Source organism: Simochromis diagramma, unplaced genomic scaffold (genome assembly GCF_900408965.1).
Source record: "Simochromis diagramma unplaced genomic scaffold, fSimDia1.1 OVJJ01000816.1, whole genome shotgun sequence".
Classification (NCBI taxonomy): Eukaryota; Metazoa; Chordata; class Actinopteri; order Cichliformes; family Cichlidae; genus Simochromis; species Simochromis diagramma.
In genome coordinates this window covers 17,512,503-17,533,386 of record NW_024386908.1, presented here as the reverse complement: position 1 = coordinate 17,533,386, position 20,884 = coordinate 17,512,503, and the positions used below count along the sequence as shown (strand labels likewise).

At 40.2% G+C, this 20,884-nt stretch overlaps 1 protein-coding gene across 5 annotated transcripts in view; it reads left to right on the top strand.

Moving 5' to 3' along the window:
- The window catches only part of plxnb2a.1 (plexin b2a, tandem duplicate 1), a 225,747-nt gene that overhangs the window by 179,897 nt on the left and 24,966 nt on the right, over window positions 1-20,884 (top strand). For all 5 annotated transcript variants that reach the window (XM_040035794.1, XM_040035799.1, XM_040035798.1 and 2 more), the window contains 9 exons: window positions 64-165; window positions 268-366; window positions 5,943-6,030; window positions 6,234-6,397; window positions 9,615-9,763; window positions 10,145-10,280; window positions 17,188-17,324; window positions 17,582-17,764; window positions 18,743-18,854. In XM_040035794.1, coding sequence (XP_039891728.1) covers window positions 64-165; window positions 268-366; window positions 5,943-6,030; window positions 6,234-6,397; window positions 9,615-9,763; window positions 10,145-10,280; window positions 17,188-17,324; window positions 17,582-17,764; window positions 18,743-18,854 — 1,170 coding nt within the window. The remainder of the gene's footprint in view (window positions 1-63; window positions 166-267; window positions 367-5,942; window positions 6,031-6,233; window positions 6,398-9,614; window positions 9,764-10,144; window positions 10,281-17,187; window positions 17,325-17,581; window positions 17,765-18,742; window positions 18,855-20,884) is intronic.

Genomic DNA, 20,884 nt, shown 5'->3' with positions numbered 1-20,884 from the left:
TGAACTGTGCTGTTAGCTGTTGAGCTTAATATTTCTGCTCCTGCTTCTCTTTCTGTGATGTAGTCCGACAATTGTCCTCAGTTTGAGTCTCCGGAGCCGGCGTTGATCCCTGTGGGCTACCAGATCCCCATCAACTTCCAGGGAAGAAACCTGGACAGCTACATGGTGAGATCAGTCAGAGCTGCTGACTTACTGCTTCATAAACATCCAAATATTGTCGTCAACATCATCTGTGTGATCATTTCTCTCAATTGTGTGTCTCTCCAGGACCGGGCATTTTTGATCGGGACTGAGCTGATGAAGCACAGCGAGCAGGAGGTGGCAAAGGAGGAGGAGACATCAAAGTTCAGATTCAGAGGATATAAGGTCAGTATAACGAGGAGGAAGAGGGGACAACCTTGTTAAAATTTGTGATAAAGATTAAATACTTTGAGCCCAAAAAAGACAAATATTCTGGTTTCAGTGCAGATTTTCATACTTAAAGCAGACCTGTTAACTCATGTTCATGTTAAACAAGACCAAGGTTTTCAGTTCAATTCAGTTTTATTTAAATAGTGCCATATTACAGCACTCATCTCCTCTGAGTGCTTTGTGTTGTAAGATGAAGACCCTTAGCATATCTTAGCACATATAATAATAATAATGAGAAATCCCCAACAACCGGACGACCCCCTGAGCGCAAGCACTTGGTGATAGTGGGAAGGAGAAACTCCCTTTTAACAGGAGGATGCCTCCAGTAGAACCAGGCTCAGGGAATGGCAGTCATCGTGACAAGTTGGGGGTCATAATGAGGTCAGTGTATGTGCAAGTAATCTCTGTGATCCAATCACAGACTTCAGACCACTCCATCCAATGTGGTCATCTCAGACACACAGCTGTGAATGTAAGCACACAAAGTCATCTAATTAGAGTAAATGTGACGTTATAGGTTGTCAGAGTTTTCATCAGGGTTTCTTAATCACTGAAACTACCAGTTGAAGGAGAGTTGAAGGTTTGTGACATGTCACCTCTTATCCCGAAGACTTCTTCAGTTCTAAAAGGTTACCAGATGTTGAACCCCTAGTCAGGCTGTCACCTCAGAGGAGGGCCTGAGACTCATTGACCCACCCTGTCCTCATTTGAGTCTGAGCATCTGAATCTCAAGGGGTGTCAAGGTGGCTGATAGTTGGTGTAATAGGCCATTACGGTTCTCTGATGGTCGGTCCACGTCGACGTAGATGGCCTCTTTTACTCATGAAGACTGCTCTTGGGTGGAAAGTGAAACATCTGAAAGAAGAACATGCACAGACACTGATCTGTGTTTAAGCCGTAATACGAGCTGGTTTGATTCTCTGAACACTAAGGACAGGTGCCTCAGGGCTTCCTTTATTTACCTCCTTTAGCAGAGGATACACTGAAGGATCCTCCCTGAAAGAAAAGGAGAAGATGGCATCCCACGATTCAAAGGAACGCTCCATCAGGAGGTCAGCATGACTGAACAGAGATCATCACTGCTAACATGCAGATATGCTAAGATTAGTTAATCATACAGCAGTGCTACTTTTGGAGTGGAGTGAATGTTGCAGTGTAACTCGGGTTGCACTGACGCTGTCCTCGTTTTGGCGTGCTGTATTTCCAGCTTTCAGGATTATCTTTAATTAAATTTGACTTCAGAGATGTGGAAAGCTTTAATAAAGGAAGAGTTAAAGTGGATCAAGAGAACATGTTGAGCGGAGAGCAGGGTGAACAGCATTTCTTAATGCAGCCATGTCATTTCACCCTCGTGACTGCAAAGCTCTGTTCTGTTTTTAACCTTAGTTGACATAGTGATATTTTCCACCCGCTTGTCTGTATTTATAACATTTACAGCACAAAACATTACGGCAGCAACACTCAGTATCATTTCCTGAAGAAATGTGACTAGAAAAAGACAGAAGGTCGGCAACAAGGTGCATTTTTTAGAAATATGAATCACATAAATTCACACAGGTAGAGTCCCTGAATAAAAATGTAGAACTGGAAATAATCCTGGGTGCAGACATTTGACAGGACCTCTGTCAGGCTGTGCTGGATTCTTCAGATCTGCTAGTTTTTTAGGCCTGCCACTGTCCTCCACTTGTCCACTCTCCTCAGATGTTTTTTTTTTAAGGACACACACCAGGCTGAGAAATTTTCGCCTAATAGTTTAGACAGGCTGCATGAGTTGGGTGAATTTTTAATGCTTGAGTGATTGACAGGTCACTGCAAAGAGGCTTAACAAACCAAAATATTCCTCTGAAAATGGTCAAGTACAAGGACCGGATTAATAATGAGTAAAAAAGCAGCCAATGTCTAAATGACCCTTAGAAAGCATGGGGAGCTATTGGACCACTTCAAAACATTCCAAGAAAGGTCTGACTTCTTACAAGTCGAAGGTCGTAGGTTAAGACTTTTGCACAGTGCTGTACATAATCCAAATACTTAGTAAAGTCTCTACTATGAAACCACTGAAAGCCATTAAAAAGGACACGGGAATAAAAGCTAAAAAGGAGTGTTGAACAGGAAAGAATCAGCTGACAAGATAAAAACAGAACGCAGTCTCTGAATGTGAACAGTAATGCTGCTTTTTCTGTGTCTTTACTAACGTACACAAATTAAAACCCACTTTAAAAAAAAAAACCCACTCTGATTCTTGTGCTGCGTCCATTAGCAGCCTCCAGAAAGAATGAAATCTCTCTTCGCTTCTCGGCTTTCTGTTTATGTTTTCAAGCTCGCCGTCGCTGCCGAAAGCTATAGAAAAATCAGGGAGTGCATCATTAATGATAATTAGACAATTAGTGCATCGTTAGCGGTTAATTTGTGAGTAAATGAACATGATTGGGAGTCAGAAAGTGTTTCGAGCGCAGCTCTAAGTTTAGTTCATTGCTTCTGAAATCTTGTGCTTGTGTTTAGTTTTATGTGTTTCGTCAGCTGTTTTCAGTTTTGTTGAGCACACACTGATTGTGCTGTCAAACTGATGTGTGCAATGGTGCCCCCTTATGGACTATAGAGATGGATAATTATTTTCCCTGATTCCCTGAACCGCAGGTGTGTGTGTGTGTGTGTGTGTGTGTTTGTTTCAGTGACGTTTTGCTCGCATCCCTCTCGTACACCCCCCAGTTTTTCCTCTTTTCTGCCTCCATTGATCCTTGCCTCACGCTGAGTCCAAGTCTGCCAATATGCAGTTAAAGAGTGTGTGTGTCTGTGTGGGGGTGTGCTTTCATGTTTGTGTGTGTCACTGCAGGTTTTCCTCTCATTATCTCTGGTATTTGTCTCTACATGATACTTTTTTTTTTTCCTCTTCTTTTAGTTTTTTCCCCACTTTTTTTTCCACATATCCTGAAGAAAACTTGTCTTGATTTATGGCTACAGTGGTGTGTGTGTGTGTTTTTGCGTTTGCTTTCGCTTTTTTCATTGTGTGTGCTGACCTTCACAGTTGGATAGAGGCGAGGTAATTTAGTGTGGAGTTCCAAAATAGGGAGGAAGGTTTTGTTGTTCTGTGTTAATGCAGACCTGAGGGGAAGTGTGTGTGCGCGTGTGTGTCTAATTGTGTTACTTGTGTTGTGGGGACATGCATTTTAAAAAAAAAGGAGAGCATAAGGGGGATTCACATCAGCACACCCCTTATAAAGGTGTCGGGCTCCAGTCACTCATGCTGTAGTCTTTCATTTAATCTCTGTTCCCTGAGTTTAACATGTAGGCAGCACCGTCTTCCTGGTGTTATAAGTAACCTGATCAAACCGCATTGAGGACAAACTCTGGGAACAATTGCCTGACAGTTTGTCATTTAAGGACTTGTAGGCATCACGTAAATATAAAACTTCGCCGCCTTCTGTAAAGCTGTACTAAAGTGTTCTGCATGGTAGAGGAAGTGGAAGCTCCAGGAGATGATGCAATGGACATAACATTGGATAATGGTGTCACATTGCTTTTTGCATAATGTCAGTGGGGAATTTTGATAAGTGTTGAAGGAAGCACTTACTGTGCAATACAAAAGTGTTTCATTTTAAATGTCAGCTAAATGTCTTTAAAATGTCTCTTAAATCAGACGCTTGCCTGTTAGTGTTGTATTTCCTATGTTATTAAAGCAGATGTGGAATCAGACTATATCAGAGATGGATGTAGCTGCTAGGCCTGAAAAATGAAACAACTGGACCAGTATCTTGAGCCTGCATTCTTTCTAACAGCCAGCAGGAGGCGACTGCTCTGCTCTTTGGTTGTACGGCAGTGTGAGAGAAAAGAACTGAATATCTTGGACCCCAATAAACATCATGTGTCATTGTGTTTATTTCATAAATTATTATCCATATATTTTGAATAAAACAGGAAACGGGGCACAGTGCTGTGCAGAAGTCTTAGGCACCTGTCATTTCTTTATATTGTTATTTCAAGGAGCCAGTTTTTCTTGATTCTTGAAGTTGTCTCGAGCATTAGTTTTCCAGGCTTTTTGAAGGGTGCTGGCTGCTTTTTAACTCATTTTTAGTCCAGTAATTGTACCTGCTGCTAGTAACAATCATTTCTTCCTATTTCTTTAGTTGAATTTATGAAAAATGCCAAAGATAACAGTTTGTTAGATACATATTTATATTTCTGCACCAACTTCCCAAAGAACTGGTGAAGCAGAAGCTTTCTACATCAGATGAATCGTATCTGAAAGACATGTTCTTTAGAAACTGGTGAAATAAAAATCACGCAGTCCTGACAGGGCCTGAGAGAAACATCTGGACCTTCAGATGATCCATATATTGTTCATTGAAGCCTCATCAGAATGGTCTCAGTGGAAGAGCGGTTGTAGATGTGAAACAAGGAGAAAAGGCTGAGGTATGCCAGATCACACAAAAAATAATCAACAGAAATTTTATATTTTTTGTTAGAGGGTCAGGAGAGAGGTACAACAGTGAGCTTCTTCAGTAAAACACAGTGGAGGTTCTGTTGTGGTTTGGGGCTTTATTTTAGCCAGTGGTGTTGGGGATCTTGTCAAAATTGATGGTGTTATGAACACAGAAAAGCACCATCACATTTTAATCCACCATCTGGAAAACATCTGAGTGGTAACAGCTTCGTTTTTCAACATACCGATGATCCCAAACACACTGCTGATGCAGAGAAAGCTTACCTGGGTAGCTAACACACAGTGGAACACTATGAGTCATGGCTTGGCCTCAATATTATTGAAGCTGTGTGTGTGTGTGTGTGTGTGTGTGTGTGTGTGTGTGTGTGTGTGTGAGTGTGAGTGAGATCATCCTGATAAAAAAAACAGAACAAAAGGCAGAAACAACCAAAGAAGAGCTTTGAATGTCCTTCAGGAAGCCTGTTGAACTATTCCTGAAGACTATTTAAAAACAAATTGCAGAAAGCCGCCTGACAGAGTTCAGACTGTGCTGCAGAATAAAGGTGGTCACACCAAATATTGACTATTAAACTTGTTAGAATTGTGTAAACTCTGTTTTATTTGCATGTTTCAATAAATCGCTCCACCCGTGTCCCATTTTTCTAGCAACATGTAAAGAAATGAAGGGAGGCTCAGGACTTCTGCACAGTACTGTACTGTATATTTTAGGGTTTGGCTAGCTTGTAATTGACAAGCTGCGAATGTATGAGCCAGGTTCAAAATCAAAGAGGGTAACAACCAAATTGGCTTCGAAACTCTCCACAAACCAAATGTAGAACGTCGCCGTGGTATCCAAGTCCATCCTTTATATACTCAGTCCATGAGGTAGTTGTATTAGGTTAAAGCTGCAGTGTATGTCCTTCCAAGACACAACCACCACAACACCACTGGGACTTTAGATTCTCTTAATATAAGTCATTAATTTTTTTTAGTTAAAACTATGATTACGGTTTGGATAAGATGGGCAGTGGTTTTGGTCTCCAGAAACATATTTTTTAGTTAATGAAATGTCCTCTGAAGTGATGGAAACATGGCCGTGTGTCTGTGTGTGCAGTTTGAATACGATGAGCAGCAGGAGGTGAACGTATCGTTCCACATCAAGGACAGAGACACTGAGAGGAAGATTGACAGCACCCTGACAGGTTGGTATTTCACCAACACAGACACTTCACAATCGCACATAAATCAGGATAAAGTGTGAAAGTGCAGTTATCACGCTGTTTTTAGTGTCACCTTCGCTCATTTCAAATTCACTTCCAGCTGCATTATGATAATTAGCCTCACCTCTCTTCTCCATCTTCTTCTTCATCTTGCTCTCCTCTTCTTGCCGCTGTCTCCCCAACAGTCATACTGTATAGCTGCTCAGTGGGAAGAGAGGACTGCAGCCTGTGTAAACATGCCGACTCAAAGTACCAGTGTGTTTGGTGCGCCGCCTCACACAGCTGCGTTTACCGGGAACTCTGCCGTTCACCGCAGCCAGCGCAGTGCCCCAACCCAGAAATCACTGATGTGAGTCATAAAAACACAAAGCCACGACCTCTGACATGTCGGTAGGAAACACTGTTGGAACTTCTTTATGGACAGGATTGGTTCTATGTTTGGGAGCCTGATGGGTTTGAATGAGTGAAATGTATGTGCGGTAACTTTTACCCTCTGTAAGACTATGGCAGTGAGATTCACCTATCCTTCCATCCATTTACTTCTGTTTATCCGATGTGGAAGCAGGTTGCAGCAGGATAAACAGGATCGTTTACTTCAGATGTTTTCACCTCACCCAGCTTCTTTTTATGTGAAAGGCCTGCAACCATACTCTGAGGCTCCTCCAGATATCTGAGTGCTCTAAAAGTCCAGACACCCAACAGATGAAGCTAGTTTCTGCCATTGGTATCTGCAATTCTGCACAAAGAATGTCTTATTCTTCAGTTTCACACAAATATAACAACCACAAAGACTTGAACAAAAACTGCAGCATGTTCCATTTATAATCTGCACTGAACCAGAGAGTGACCTCACAGCATTTCAGAGATTAAACCGCAGAGCTGTGATGTGGCTGTGTCATTTAACAGAAGCAGAAATCCAGGAGAAGATCTGTGAGTAGCACCTTTAATAGAGCCAGTATTGCATTTTCCCTTCTCATCGTAACAGAAGACGAGAACACCTACTGACATAAATCACACTGTCGTTCATGTGAAGTTGTCCTTTGTAGAAAAGAGTGCAGTGAGAAAACTGCAACCAGCTCTGAAATGTGCTGCCGCTGCAGAAAAAAAAACATACATAGAAAGCAATCATATGGATGACAGAGGACAAGAATGATTTTACATGGATCTGATTTGCTCACCAAGATATTTTTGTGAGTGCTCTTACTTGGTTAGCATCCAAGTTTTTGGTGCAAAGCCTAAAAGTTTCTCACTTTTAACCTGATGGCCATCATCATCATCTTTAAAGAAACGGAGTGTTACGTTATCAGCTAACCCTGGCTCGCCTAGTTAGCAAGCTGGATCCACAGACTATATTTGTGCAACACAAAGAAGCAAACACCTGCTAATTAGTATTAAATAAGACACAAGCTGGAAGTAAAGATTAATTAATTGGCAGCATTTAACTTCACTCCACGATCATTATGTCGACTCCAATCACTTGAATTAATTGAGGTCATTCAAGTTAGCCACACTATTAATAATACCATACACATTTTTATCTTTACTGTAGTTTAAATGGGTGAGATGCATTACAGTCACACTAAAGCAGCACAACCAGAATTATGAAGTTGCCACCTCGTTGCCTTTGAAATAGTTACTTCAAAGATGGGGATCGGATCTGCAGCCACTCAGATTCAGCTCAAAGCAGCTTTGCCACATCAAGATGGCGATAAAACAGCAATCGGACAGTCGGTCTGCTCTCAGTTTGCTGTTGAATGGGGCCAATCTGGCAATCACATGCAGTCTGTTTGGGTTAATACATCCATTAACTGTGATAAATTGGCCAAAACTTCAAATCTGTTTGCAGCTACATACATAGAAATTCTGCTACTACTTACATTAAGTACTAGTTTAACTGGAAAATAGGCGCTTGGTAGGATTGCTTTTACTTAGGAGGAATAACCAATACCTAGTTGGCATCCAGCTGAGTCGACTCCCTTTTTGCAAAGGGTTGATTGCCAGCACATTGCAACCAATCTGCGTGGTTTTAGAAATTAGACAGCAATTCTTTGCAACCTTTCACCAATCTGTCTGAGAGAGATGGCAGTCGATCATCTTCCTAAACCACAGGTGTCTAACCCGAAGCCTCAAGGGCCGGTGTTCTGCAGGTTTTAGATATCAACCTGGGTCAACACCCCTGAATCAAATGATTAGTTCATTGTCAGGCCTCTGGAGAACTTCAAGACATGTTGAAGAGGTAATTTAGTCATTTAAATGAGCAGTGTTGGATCAAGGACACATCTAAAACCTGCAGGACAACGGCCCTTTAGGCCTGGAGTTGGACACCCCCGTCCTAATTTATTAAACTGAATTTTGTTTGGTTTTTTTTGTTCATTTTGTTCAGTATCAAACACATTTTGTTCTTCAGGATTTTTTTCTTTTAGTTGTACATCAAAGAAAACAAAGCAAGAATCCACGAACCCTCACCTACATCTGTGTGGACGGTCTTAGAAATCCACATCTTTCCACAAATTCATCTCTTCTCTTTTTGTCACTGAGCTATTTTTTTTTCCTTCCCATATTGTATTCGCTGTTTGTCTCCTCCTTGGCTGAACTGCTTCAGTATGTTTCCTATTTTCTCTGGAACATCAGTCATTCGTTTCAGGCCCCGTCTTGATTTCCTCTGGGCTGCGGCTGATTATGCCAGAAGAAGTTAGTTATTTCCACAGCAGACTTTAGCTTTGCTGAGGACGACGGGGAGGTGAATATATACAAGATGAATTTGATCTTATACGTCATGCAGTCACGTCAAATTGAAGATGAGATGGCCCAAATTGAAGCAGATATGCGGAGCCTTTATTTCAGAAGATGTGTTTTCACAGGCTGTACTTCAACATCTTTATGAATATTTATACATTAATGTCATAACATTGGAAGCAGAAATATTTACAATTTGTTTTTTTATCTTTCTTTAGATTTTTTTCCCATTTTCAGATTTTTCCCTTTAATTCATAAAGTCGTAGTACAGAGAGAAAAACCCCAAAAAGCACAGAATTATACAAATATTTTCTTTATTAAATCTGAAATATTTGAAAAAAATATTGTTTTTAAATATTACAAAGTGCATTTAATGGAATATTTGTTTTAGAAAATGGACGTATTCATTGGTCGGTAGGTCACTTATCATTAAAATAAAAGCAGCACGGCGCTGTTTTCACCTTTACACTGTGCTACACTCTAATTAGCATTCAGGTTCACCTGAAGCATCCCTGAAGCCTTCATTTGTTCGACACTTTGGCCAAGCAGAAACTGGTGAGCTGTGAGTGGCGCATGCATCATTTTGTGATTTGGGGAATGCTTTGCATCTTCATTATCACTCGGTAGCGTTTGCTTAATTGTAGGAAGCCAAAATTGGTAATATTCGATTGTTGTGCAGTATTCTGTAAGGACCTTTAAAACCCGTTTCTACCCACAGCTTGTGTGACTGATTGACAGAAAAAGTAACTTTGGTATTATTGCAGGTTTTGGAATTTCAGCTCTCCTGCTATGATCTGTGATATCAAACAGTCTTTTCTTTCCTTCTCCAGATCAGCCCTCGGTACGGCCCTCTGAATGGCCGGATCTCAGTGACCATCAAAGGCTCCAACATGGGAATAAAGAAGGAAGACATCAAAAAGATCACAGTGGCCGGAGTGGACTGCATTCACCAGGAGGACAGATACTCTGTCTCAACCAGGTAATCTAACAGGAGCGACGGCCTCGTTAACATGCAGATAGAAGCACACCTGTTGCTTTTACACATTAAGCTGAAGCTCTTTCACATGCACCTGTAGCAGTGTGCTGACATGAATTATTAGCTAAAGATAAAAATCTATAAAAGCTTAGTATTTCTGCACGTCATTTTGTTTTTTTTGGTTGATTGTACCAGGCACTGCCCCGCAGGTGAAGGCTTTGATCTATTAGCCTGACCCAAAACTTGATTGCTTACATACTTGCAAGTAATCTGCATATGTAATGTACAATTAAGGGGTTGATTCAAGAGGGGGCACTGAGTTATTTGAATTCTGGGCCTCCATCTGTTTTCTGAACCGCGGCCTCTGTTGTTCTCTGTCGGCAGCGTGGTGTGTGAGATTGGCCCGGCGAAGCGAAACCCACCGCAGGACCTCCCGTTTGAAAGGACCAACAGCGGACCAGTGGAGATAACAGTTGAAGGGGAACGATCTGGGACATCTCAGGTCTATTTCACCTACCGGGTACGTCAAGACCTTCCTCTAACACACGGTCAGGAAACGCATGAAAGTACCAGGTGCTCATCAGCACTTTCAAAATAAGAGTGTGGGGTTTGGTCTACTAGTAAGGTAATTATGGGTAATCGTGGGATGGATAAAAAGAAATAAGTCAGTAGATAGACGCCTGACCTTGCTTGTATTATTCACACGCCAGCAGACTAAAGCGAAAGATGTTTCTGTAGCTTGTTTCAGGCTTTTCCATCCACTTACAATTTAAGACAGTGACGATTAACGAAGGTCAGTAATAAACTGATAAATCCCCCTGAAAACACCAGAGGCTCCTTTACATACAGCTCAGGCTTCATAGCATAATGAGCATCAGAACCCACATATGTTAACAGCTAACATGTGTCTTATCTGTACACTAGTTTGCTATTAGAAATGCTGTAGAAATGTCTCCTGATCTTCTGTCTTAAAGCATCTTAGTTCAACTTCAGGAAGCTTTAAAAAACTGTTCAGTCTGGTGTAGTTAAACCTGCAGACACTGCGTGCAAACCTCAAAGTCTCTGAGGCAACACCGAACATTGTTTGACACAAGTGCTTCAAACCCCGGAGATCAAATCCCAGAAACATTAAAAGGTTTCTAACAAAGTAAAAGCATGCGGCTCTTCTCTGGTGCGATGCAAGGAAACGGTCTCCCTAAAGAAGCGGCAGTGCGTGAAAATACTCCTCGCATACAAATTCACCACCGCCGCACCAAACTCCATTCAGTTTCCAGTCATCCCCCCCACCCTCGCATAGCACAAGAGGAGAAACAAACATGATCAAAATAAATGTGCTTCACCTGCTGTTCTGTTTTGTTTCTTGAACTCTGCTCAGTTGCTTAATTTGAATATCGCTGTTCACATTCATATTTCTTGTTTGTTTCTATTGAACTGACAAAAAGCTAATTAAAGCAAACTGCTGAGACCAAAATGACTAATTTAGTTCATCAGCAGTGCGTCACTGCCTTTAAATGCTGCGACTCAGCTCAGGGTTGAAACTTCAGATTACTACATTGCTGATTTGTCTCAGTGTCTACGCAGAAATATGAAACTAATAAACATGCTGACCACGATGTTGGGCTTTTCATGAACGAGAACACATCGTGTTTCAAAAATATTCAAAATCCAAATGTTTTCACTCCTTTTAGCTTCTCAAATGTGATGAATTTCGGAGTGTTAGAGGTGAAATTGGATAACATTATGATTACAAGGAGCATTTTGAGTATTTTACTGACATTTGTTGAACAGGTAGGTCGATTAATGAAAAGTCACAAATCACAAAAAACACACATGTGCAGTTACCCTCAGAAAAAAAACACAAAAACTGCCGAAATACGTGTTGCTGAATCATGAAAACAAAGAATACTTCCACATCTTTAAACTGTCGCTGTATTTATATACCTGCACTCCAGGGTAGCTTTGCATGATTCACAGTTCAGAATAATCCGGATTTATAGTTTAGTCGGCACTGGTGCTGCCCCTCAGTCAATCCTGCATGGGTCAAGCTGTTTTAACTTTCTTTGCTGCTCATGAACAGAAAGTCCAAACTACAGGCAGAGCTTTCATAATGCCCACAAGATATCCACTGGCCAATGATTCATCAAGATGAAGAGATAGAAAACATACTTTATACAGTACTTAATACTATCTACTCACCTTTTAAAAACATAGAGATGACAATAAAATGTTCTTTAGAAAATAAAAAATAAATAAATAAATAATACTATAAAAACTTAACTAAAGGTTTGAACTGTCACTTGAGAATATACCATACCAAAAACAAAAGGAAATGAATTGTTGAAGTTCACAAGTGTCAGGAATTGGAGTGAAAAGTATGATCAAGAAATGTCAAGAAGCCACACAGTACAAAACCAGCCTGGCAGAGGAAGGAAATTAAAGATTACAAAGACTCTAGTAAGAGATGTGTCCAAAGACCCCAACACAACTGCCACCTGACTGACACCCATTAACAACTTAGCCAAGTCAGGAATTGTAGTATAAAAAAGTAAAAACTCAAACTCTCTACAGAAATGGACTGTGAGGTCGCAGACCAAGAATAATACTGCAGAAGAAGATGTTCTTAATCCAGACTGAAAGTGAAAATTATTCACACTGGAAGCTAAACTAGACTAAACTGGAGCTCTTTGATCACAGAGATGGTGCTTAGAAAGAAGGCTACAACCTAAAGATCAGCGTTTCTACAGTGAAACACGGTGGTGGGAGTATTGTGCTGTGAAAAATGAGAGCCACATATGAGGATATTCGTTTAAAGTTTTGATAGAACAGTAGCAGTATAATGTCCTCGTAAGTGGATATCAGGCCCTTGTAGAGCAAAATTCAGTATTTTGGTCTAAATAACCCAAAATGTGACGTCCACATATGTGGACGCCAGGTCCTAGGAGGTTAAAGAAAACCTCAAGCTGTCAGCAGCTAAACTGGGACCCAAAACATGCATCACTCCTGGTGAAGAAGTAACATTACTCACCGGCCTGCATAAAGCCGTGACTTGAATCCCGTTAAAGATCTGTGTGGTGAACAGAAGACCAAGGTTCGTACTGGAAGGCCTTTAAATCTGGAGGCACTCGTGAAGCGCTTTAAAAAAAAGAAAAAAGCAGTCATTTTCATTGGGGGCAAATACTTCTGTCCCCGGTGGTTTTTAAGTATGAATATTCAGTCTTTGTGTCTGAGTCTGAGTTTTGTTTTTATTTTGTTGTTTTTTTTGGGCACCAGAAGCTTTCCAGTGTCCATTTGGAGTTTTTATGTTCAGCTTTCATTGTGGTGTTAAGTGACAGAACCATCACGGAGGACTCAGAAACCTGTGCTTTTTAAAAAAAAATTACAAACAGGCTTTCTTCCTTTACTCCTCAGTTACATTAGAGTAAACGCCTTCAGATGACTATAAAGACAATTAAATGTTCCTGAATGGTTGGAGCTGTTCAGCCTAAGCTTTAAAGTTTCTGTGTGTCACGAGGACAGACTAATAAGCTCGTCTGGGTTATAATTGATGTACAAATGACTAATTACTGCAGCTGACAAATGCTGACCTTTGATGTGAATGAGCCTGACGCTGCCTCATTTTAATTTCACATCGATTTGTTCAGATTTCCATCTGCTGCAACTCCCCTAGTGAGTGTCTCTGGGTTGGAGTTTGTTTCCTTTTAACGCGAAGAACTGTCTGCATTCCCTTTGTCTCTCACACCGAATACACTTCAGTTGCTGCTGCCTCCTGCACTGCTGTTTTCTCTGTGTGTTCAACTTCCAACCAGGCAGAGTTGTTATGAGTTTGTCTGTCGTTGGGGATATTTATTTTTGTGCTTGGAGCGCTGTCTGCCAGAACAACGAGAACAAATCTGCAACAGCAACGAGCCGAATGCTTAAGTGCGTCTCAGCAGCTGCACATGTGCTACGCTCATTTAAAGGATATCGTAGTTCTTCTTTGCTTTGGATTCATGTTTATACTTTTTTATTTATATGAGATTCTTCTTGCATCTAAAGAAAGACAACTTAACTTGATAATTTTGAAGGCTCTTTGTGCTGGGGTGTAAACCAGGCATAATATTTGCTCTTGGTTTGGTTGTCCTGTCAGGACTGTACAGAACCTTCCAGTATAACAGAAACCCCTCCAGCTGACCTGCACAGCACGGAAGTAAAAAACGTGCCCGACGGTGAAGCTCTGCCGTGACACGGATTTTTATTTTCTTTCTTTGTAGTTGTTGTTCTTAGTTGTTCTGCTGCCTAAATACCACAGGGTCGAGTTATTGAGCTGCATAAAATTTACGATCTGTTTGAGTTCGAGATCAAAGCGTTTGTACCTGCAGGACAGCAGCTGGAACATAATGAAGTCTACACGGTTAAAGTTTTCTCTTCACTTCTCATTTTTATTCTTCTCTCTCTCTGCTGCTCGGTTTGACAGATCTGGGAGCTTTTGTTTTTATCATCATAAATATTATTATTGTTATTTTACTCTCCAGAAGCTTTAAAAAAGTGTTTGCAGTTTGAAAACTTGATTTAAGAGTTAAATACAAACATCGGTCCTTGTGAAATTCTCCCAGAGGCATGGAGACATACTCAAAGGAGTCAACCTGTAAAGGAGACTCTCTCTTCCTTTATGTTAGTACCGTTATAGATTATTTATATAAAATAGCCACAGCCTCATAACTCTTTAGTTTGGATTTTATGATTTCTGTCACTGGAAAATATTGTTTTGGTGAGACGGAAGTGATGGTATAGTTGCAGCATTAAAGTGATAATACTTAATGAATCATTAGTTTTAAGTACTTTAAGTATATTGTTGCTCAAGCTTTTGCACTGTAACTTAAGTAGGCTCATAACTTTTAATGAAGGATATTTTTTCACTGTTTCACTTATTTGATACAAATTGATGCCGTGTCACATGATGCATCTTTATTCAGGCACAGGGCTGCATATGAACCTAAAATAGTAAAAGTTTCTACTCCAGTTATAATCATATAAGATGATTTTGTAGAAGGCCAGCCTCGCCTTATTCCTGCTCACACTTCTTGACTTACTTGCTTCCTTATGAAAATGTGTGTTATGTGTCCATTTCCAGGAAGTTTGTTACACCTGCTGATTTTAACTTCTACAGCAGTTCTGCTGTCATGTAGCGCCGTCATTAGACTAAAATTGAAATTAGTCGAATATGATGCTCTAATCCAGAGGTCTCAAACTGAAATGAGCTGTGGGCCACTGCTGGCATCATCATCTTAATGGAGTGCCGCTTTAGTGATCGGAAGGTTGCCGGTTGGAGCCCCGGCTTGGACAGTCTCGGTCGTTGTGTCCTTGGGCAAGACACTTCACCCGTTGCCTACTGGTGGTGGTCAGAGGGCCCGGTGGTGCCAGTGTCCGGCAGCCTCGCCTCTGTCAGTGCGCCCCAGGGTGGCTGCGGCTACAATGTAGCTTGCCATCACCAGTGTGTGAATGTGTGTGTGAATGGGTGGATGACTGGACGTGTAAAGCGCTTTAGGTTCCTTAGGGACTAGTAAAGCGCTATACAAATACAGGCCATTTACCATTTTAGTGTTTTGTTTGTTTGTTAAACTTTGAAATATTGCATAACAAGACAAAACTGAAAACGTGTGGGCAATTTTTTTTTTCTTACTCTTAACTAACTGAAGCTTTTCATTGAACTACCAAATAAACAAATTGGTCCTCTCTTTCTGGGCAGACACGTGGCAACACTTCTGTTTTGTTCATATTTAACAAAATAAAAATGCAGACATAAGTGTACACGTTAGTTTTTGACTGCTAGTGAAAATTGTTTTCTTTACAAATAACTCTCTCACTGAACTACCGAACCCTCAACATGTTTGTACTCTCTGCTTATATTGTCTTCATATTAAATAACTTTTTGCTTTTTAAAGAACTTATTTTAACATTGCATTCAACAACAAATAAATACTCCCTAACAAAAAAGTTACTTCAAGGGCCAAATTGTATTACATTTCTTCATGTCAATATACGGACTGCAAGTAGGGGTGATGTGGGCTACAAGTGGCCCCCCAGGCAGCGAGTTCTAAATTAAACATATGTTTGAAGAGTCATTTTGTAAAATGTATTTTGAAAAATAAAATGATGTAGTTTTTTGCAACATATTTCCACAAAAAGTGTAAAATTAAAATTTCAAATTGATTTAAAAAATCCCCCACAAAATACAAATTACTTGAATCATGCTTAACTTGAAGAATACGTATAAAGATTTGGCAAATTGTCCAGTTTTTAAGGTTTTTATCACATAAATTCAGTAATTACAGTAACACAGGTACATGGTTTCGCTATAATAAAGCCGTTCTGACTGCAGCCGATCACTCTGTTGGTTTCATAATGTTAACAAGCTAAAGTGTGGTTTTGTACATGGTGTACCTGAACCTGCTGCTTTGCTCTTACAGCCAGGTGGTGCAGCATATGTTTATGGTGCCGGCATTTAAGTAGCAGCCATCTGGAGTAGCCTCCTATAGACTTAGCCTGTTGAGAGGTTTTTATAAACGCAGCGCTCTTATCAACAGATGTAAATTGTCCTCCAACTGTTTGATCCTTCAGTAAAACCTTCAGTTGGTAAACAAATGGGCTGATTTTGTTGTTCATTAATAGAACAGATTCACTTGTTTGCTTTTATTACAGTTAAATTAAAACATGATTACTCTAATGTGCTTAACGTTTTTAATCAAAGCAAAAAATGATGAAATAAAACACAAACGCAGCGGACGTCCGTGCTTGTGTTCCAGCTGTAGAATTTATTAACATTTATTACATATACACTCTTATGCAGCGGTCTCCAACCTTTTTTGCGCCACGGGCCGGTTTATGCCCGACAATATTTTCACGGACCGGCCTTTAAGGTGTCGCGGATAAATACAACAACAAAAAAAATAGTATCGGTACCGAAAAAAAGAAGATTTATTCATAATACACATGAAAAGACTCAGGAAAACCGAGGTAACGATAAAAATGATAACAAAATAACGCTGAAAACCGATAAAAATCCTGAAAACCATACATTTCACACCCAAGCCTCAACTCTTGCGGCCCGGTACCAAACGACTCGGCCCAGGGGTTGGGGACCGCTGCTCTTATGCGATTCGTCCTAAAGTCAGCATTTTCATCATTATATCAAGTAGAAAAGAAGGCAAATTATTTTCTTACCTATTCAGTCAAACGTGATCTGAACTTTTTTGTTTTCAAACTGCTAAAGTAAATGTACAAAATGTAGAAACGTAAAAAGACACAAATATGATTAAATTAATATATGAAATGTATGTACATGCATAGTAGCCTCTGTAATAGAAAGTGTCCACATATTGTATGAAAATTGCAGCATATTCCCATTAAAGTTACTGAGTTTGGTCATTTTCTCCCTGTTTTCTGTGCAGGACCCCGAACCGAGAACAGTCATGCCAGAGAGGGGTCCAGCAGCTGGAGGGACGGTGATCACGATCGGAGGCAAAGACCTGGACACGGCGACTAAAGAGGACGTTGCTGTGACAGTGGGAGGAGTTCCCTGTGAAGTGTAAGTGGCACCTGGCAAAGGAAAATGCAAATGGTACCAGAAACAAAAAAAATAAAGAGAATAGATGGACCTGAAACTCATTTATATTCATAAATATTCTCTTTTGGTTCTTCAAGATCAGTAAATACAACATAGAAAATGAGTCAGTCGCACTGTTTCACAGAGTTCATGAACTTTTTCCATCCATTTAGGGATCGTATTGCTTTTCTTGTTTCTCGAGTCAGCCTATGTTCTTACTCTTCCTTCCTCCTCTTCAGCCTTTCATTCGGCACAGAGATTACCTGTAAGACTGGCAGGTATCGTGGGCAGAAGGTCCCATCGGACCGCTTAACAGTGACTGTGAAATACGGGACAAACACCACCAAAGACATCCACGGAGCCTATCAGTACTCGGAAAACCCCAAGATCACGGAATATAACCCCAAAGCCAGCTTCATATGGTGAGTGTGAACACATCACACGCACAGTTTTGCTTGTTTGAGTGAGTAACAGCCCTCAAAAGGACGCCTGACACAGATGTAGATGATGAATTCAAGAAAATTGCAAACTTGTAAATTGTAAATTTGATCTGTGTATCTTTAAAGGTCATCACCTTGTGCGTTGCTTGACCGCTGCTGCTTTGAAATCAGTCTCTCAAAATAAAATTTGGGTTTTTGAGTTTGGAATGGAAGTTGGATGAGACGCGTATTCAAATTACAGACACATGTAAGTGGTTATATCTGGGATTCCAGAGATGGATCTAAAACTACAAGCAGCACTGGAAGTGACCCAGAGCAGCAGATTGGCGCAGTCACCTATAGTTTTCATGGAGCACGCCATGTTGCAAATACTCGCTAACTAATAACCAATCGGTAGTGCAACTTGAAAAAGAGCAATACAAACAGGAGGAGGATGGAAACTGTTCACTTAAAAGGCACCATTTTTACTTTGAAGGTGAATCGTCTTTATTTCCAGTTAGCCTCAAACCTTTAGTGAATAGCTAGTGAGTGTTTGGATACAAGTCGGCATCTTGCAAACTGTGGGTGGCTGCAGGATTCTGCCACAGAGGTTTTTGGTTTAACAATACCTCTGTGACCATTTTCACCTAGCAACATTAACTGCAGGGAGTTTTCCAGCTGGTCGCCAACTGTTCTCTAAGCTCTCTTTGACTGGTACAGCATCAGTCTACAGCCTTATTCGAATAAAAACTCTGTAATGGTAAAAAGAAAACAACAAAGCCAGAAACATAAAGTACTCCATGTGAGGCATTTTTGTGTTGAGGTTAAAGGATGTAATAAAGTTGTCTCACTTACATTTAAATTTGCTGTTATTAAGCATTTGAGAAAATAAAGAGATGGAGTGAAGCTAAAACCTCCCCCAGATGTAAATCCAAGTCCTTAAAATTGTTTATAAGCTTATTCTTTATTATTTTTGTGTAGCGGTGGTCGAAAGATTGTGGTGTCTGGAAACGGGTTTGATCTCATCCAGAGAGCCATGATGAAAGTCCAGCCCTCCCCTGACGAGTTTTCACACAATTCACCGCCTGAAGAGGTAAGAGCTGGTGTTATCACACTACGAAAAAGCAGTGGTTGGAGACAGCCTTGCAACCTAAATGAACTTGCAGCCTTGTTGCCTTTGAAATGGTTGCTTTGAAGACGGGGATCAGGTCTGTGGCCACTCACTGTCAGTTACTGTCACTGAGGCATCAAAATGGCAATAAAAGCGCTAGAAAGCAGTCAGTTTGCAATTAAATGGGGTAAAATTTGGCAGTGTATTTGTGGTAATATGGACATTAACTGACAGATCAGCAGCATGCAGATAGTTTCTCATCAACTACTTTACATCCAGACAGCCAATACCTCAAAAATTTGAAACGGAAATTCAGAAATCCTTCACAAATAGTTACATTTATGACAAAGGCACTCAGCAAACCCTGCTTTCATACAGGAATATAGCTTCATACAATCAGTATTATAGTTGAGTAAAGAGTCCTTTTCTGCAAAGAGACTTGTTGCAGACGAGCTGTGCTCATTGGCACAAACAGACTCATTTAATTGCAACATGTTTGCAGTTGGTTTATAAATTACACTGCAATTATTAAGAAACCTTTGCAAAAATGTCCGTGATTCCTGCAGATGTTTGGAGACGAGTTGCCTGAATGTGTAACTGATTTATATCTACTACAGTGGAATTATGTGTGATGTATTATTAAGCTCTCATAAGTAATAATATACCTAATAAGCACCTAGCAACGTGCTAAATGGTATCTGATTATTCTGCTTCTTGTGTTTGTTTTGTTTTTTTGTCAACATGATGAAGTGTATCAGTGTACCAACACAGGCATAACAATACAGTAGCATAAGCACTTAATAGTGAAATAAAGGAGTGTCAAATCGAAGAATAAGAATTTGCAAAAACCGATTCAACTTCATTTCCCACAAGAAAAGATAAATGACCAATTACCCTTAATTCATCTTTTCTTTAAATTTCCGTAAAAATTAACGCTGTTGTCGTGTGTTCTTTAGAAAATTGTATTTGCTTTCATTTAAAGATTTCATATTGAATGGGTTAAAATACATGTGTCATTGTATTTGTGTGAATCTGGAACATTGTATGTTAGTGGACATCAGCAAAACTGCTCATTTAGATCCGTAGTGTCTGGGTAAATTGTGACTCAACAGGGGCATACGTAGAGTGTGTCTTTATTATAACTAGTAAGGCATTACAATATGTGGCCCATTTTACTGACAGCACAGTGTTCTACAATTTAAATGAACAAATAATTGCTAAAAATAGCCAAGTTTTCGTCTTATATTTTGATTTTTGTGAGAAAACATCCATCGTGAGAGACTGTAAGACCACGTTTCTTTAGAATTACTTGGGGCGAAATGTGCAGTCAGTGTGACTGTGAGGATGTTTTTAATAAATGCAGAGTGTCAGCTTGATGTACGTCAGTCTGCAGCCTCATCTGCCGCTTGTTCTCGCCGAGCCAAAAGCCTGAGACTGAGGGAACAGAGCAACGCTGCTATTTCACTGCTGAATAGCTTTGAGTGACAGAGACTCTTAGGAAAGATTCACTGCAGGGGAGAGGAGGTGAAGTCGTTTTATTGTCACTTCATCAAAAGCTGCTGTCTGAACCGGGAAGAAAGAGAGGGAGACTCAGTGGGGAGGCAGAGAGGGGGGAGAAAAAGGAGTATGGGAAAGAGACAGAGGAGGAGGAAATATGAAGAAAAAGTTAAACCTGCGCTGTGATTCACTGCCATCAAACTGTCTGCAGGTTAAAATAGAAAAAGCTGAATTTAATCTGACAATAATAGATTTTTTGTCCACTCGAGGGCAGCAGAAAAGAGTCGGTTTTGTGTATTTGAATATGTAGATTTTATTGGACATTCTGCTGTCAATCTGACACCATTTCAATAATGAATTTTGGCAAGCTAGACTTCATATTTAATGAAGAATAAAAACTCTTTTTGGGTTCCTTGTTTTTGTCCATGTATGGTAGTCATCTCTTGACACTTTAAACTCTAAGCTAAAGACTTGTAATGAATAGAAATCCAACAATCCAACAAAAGCACAGAGCT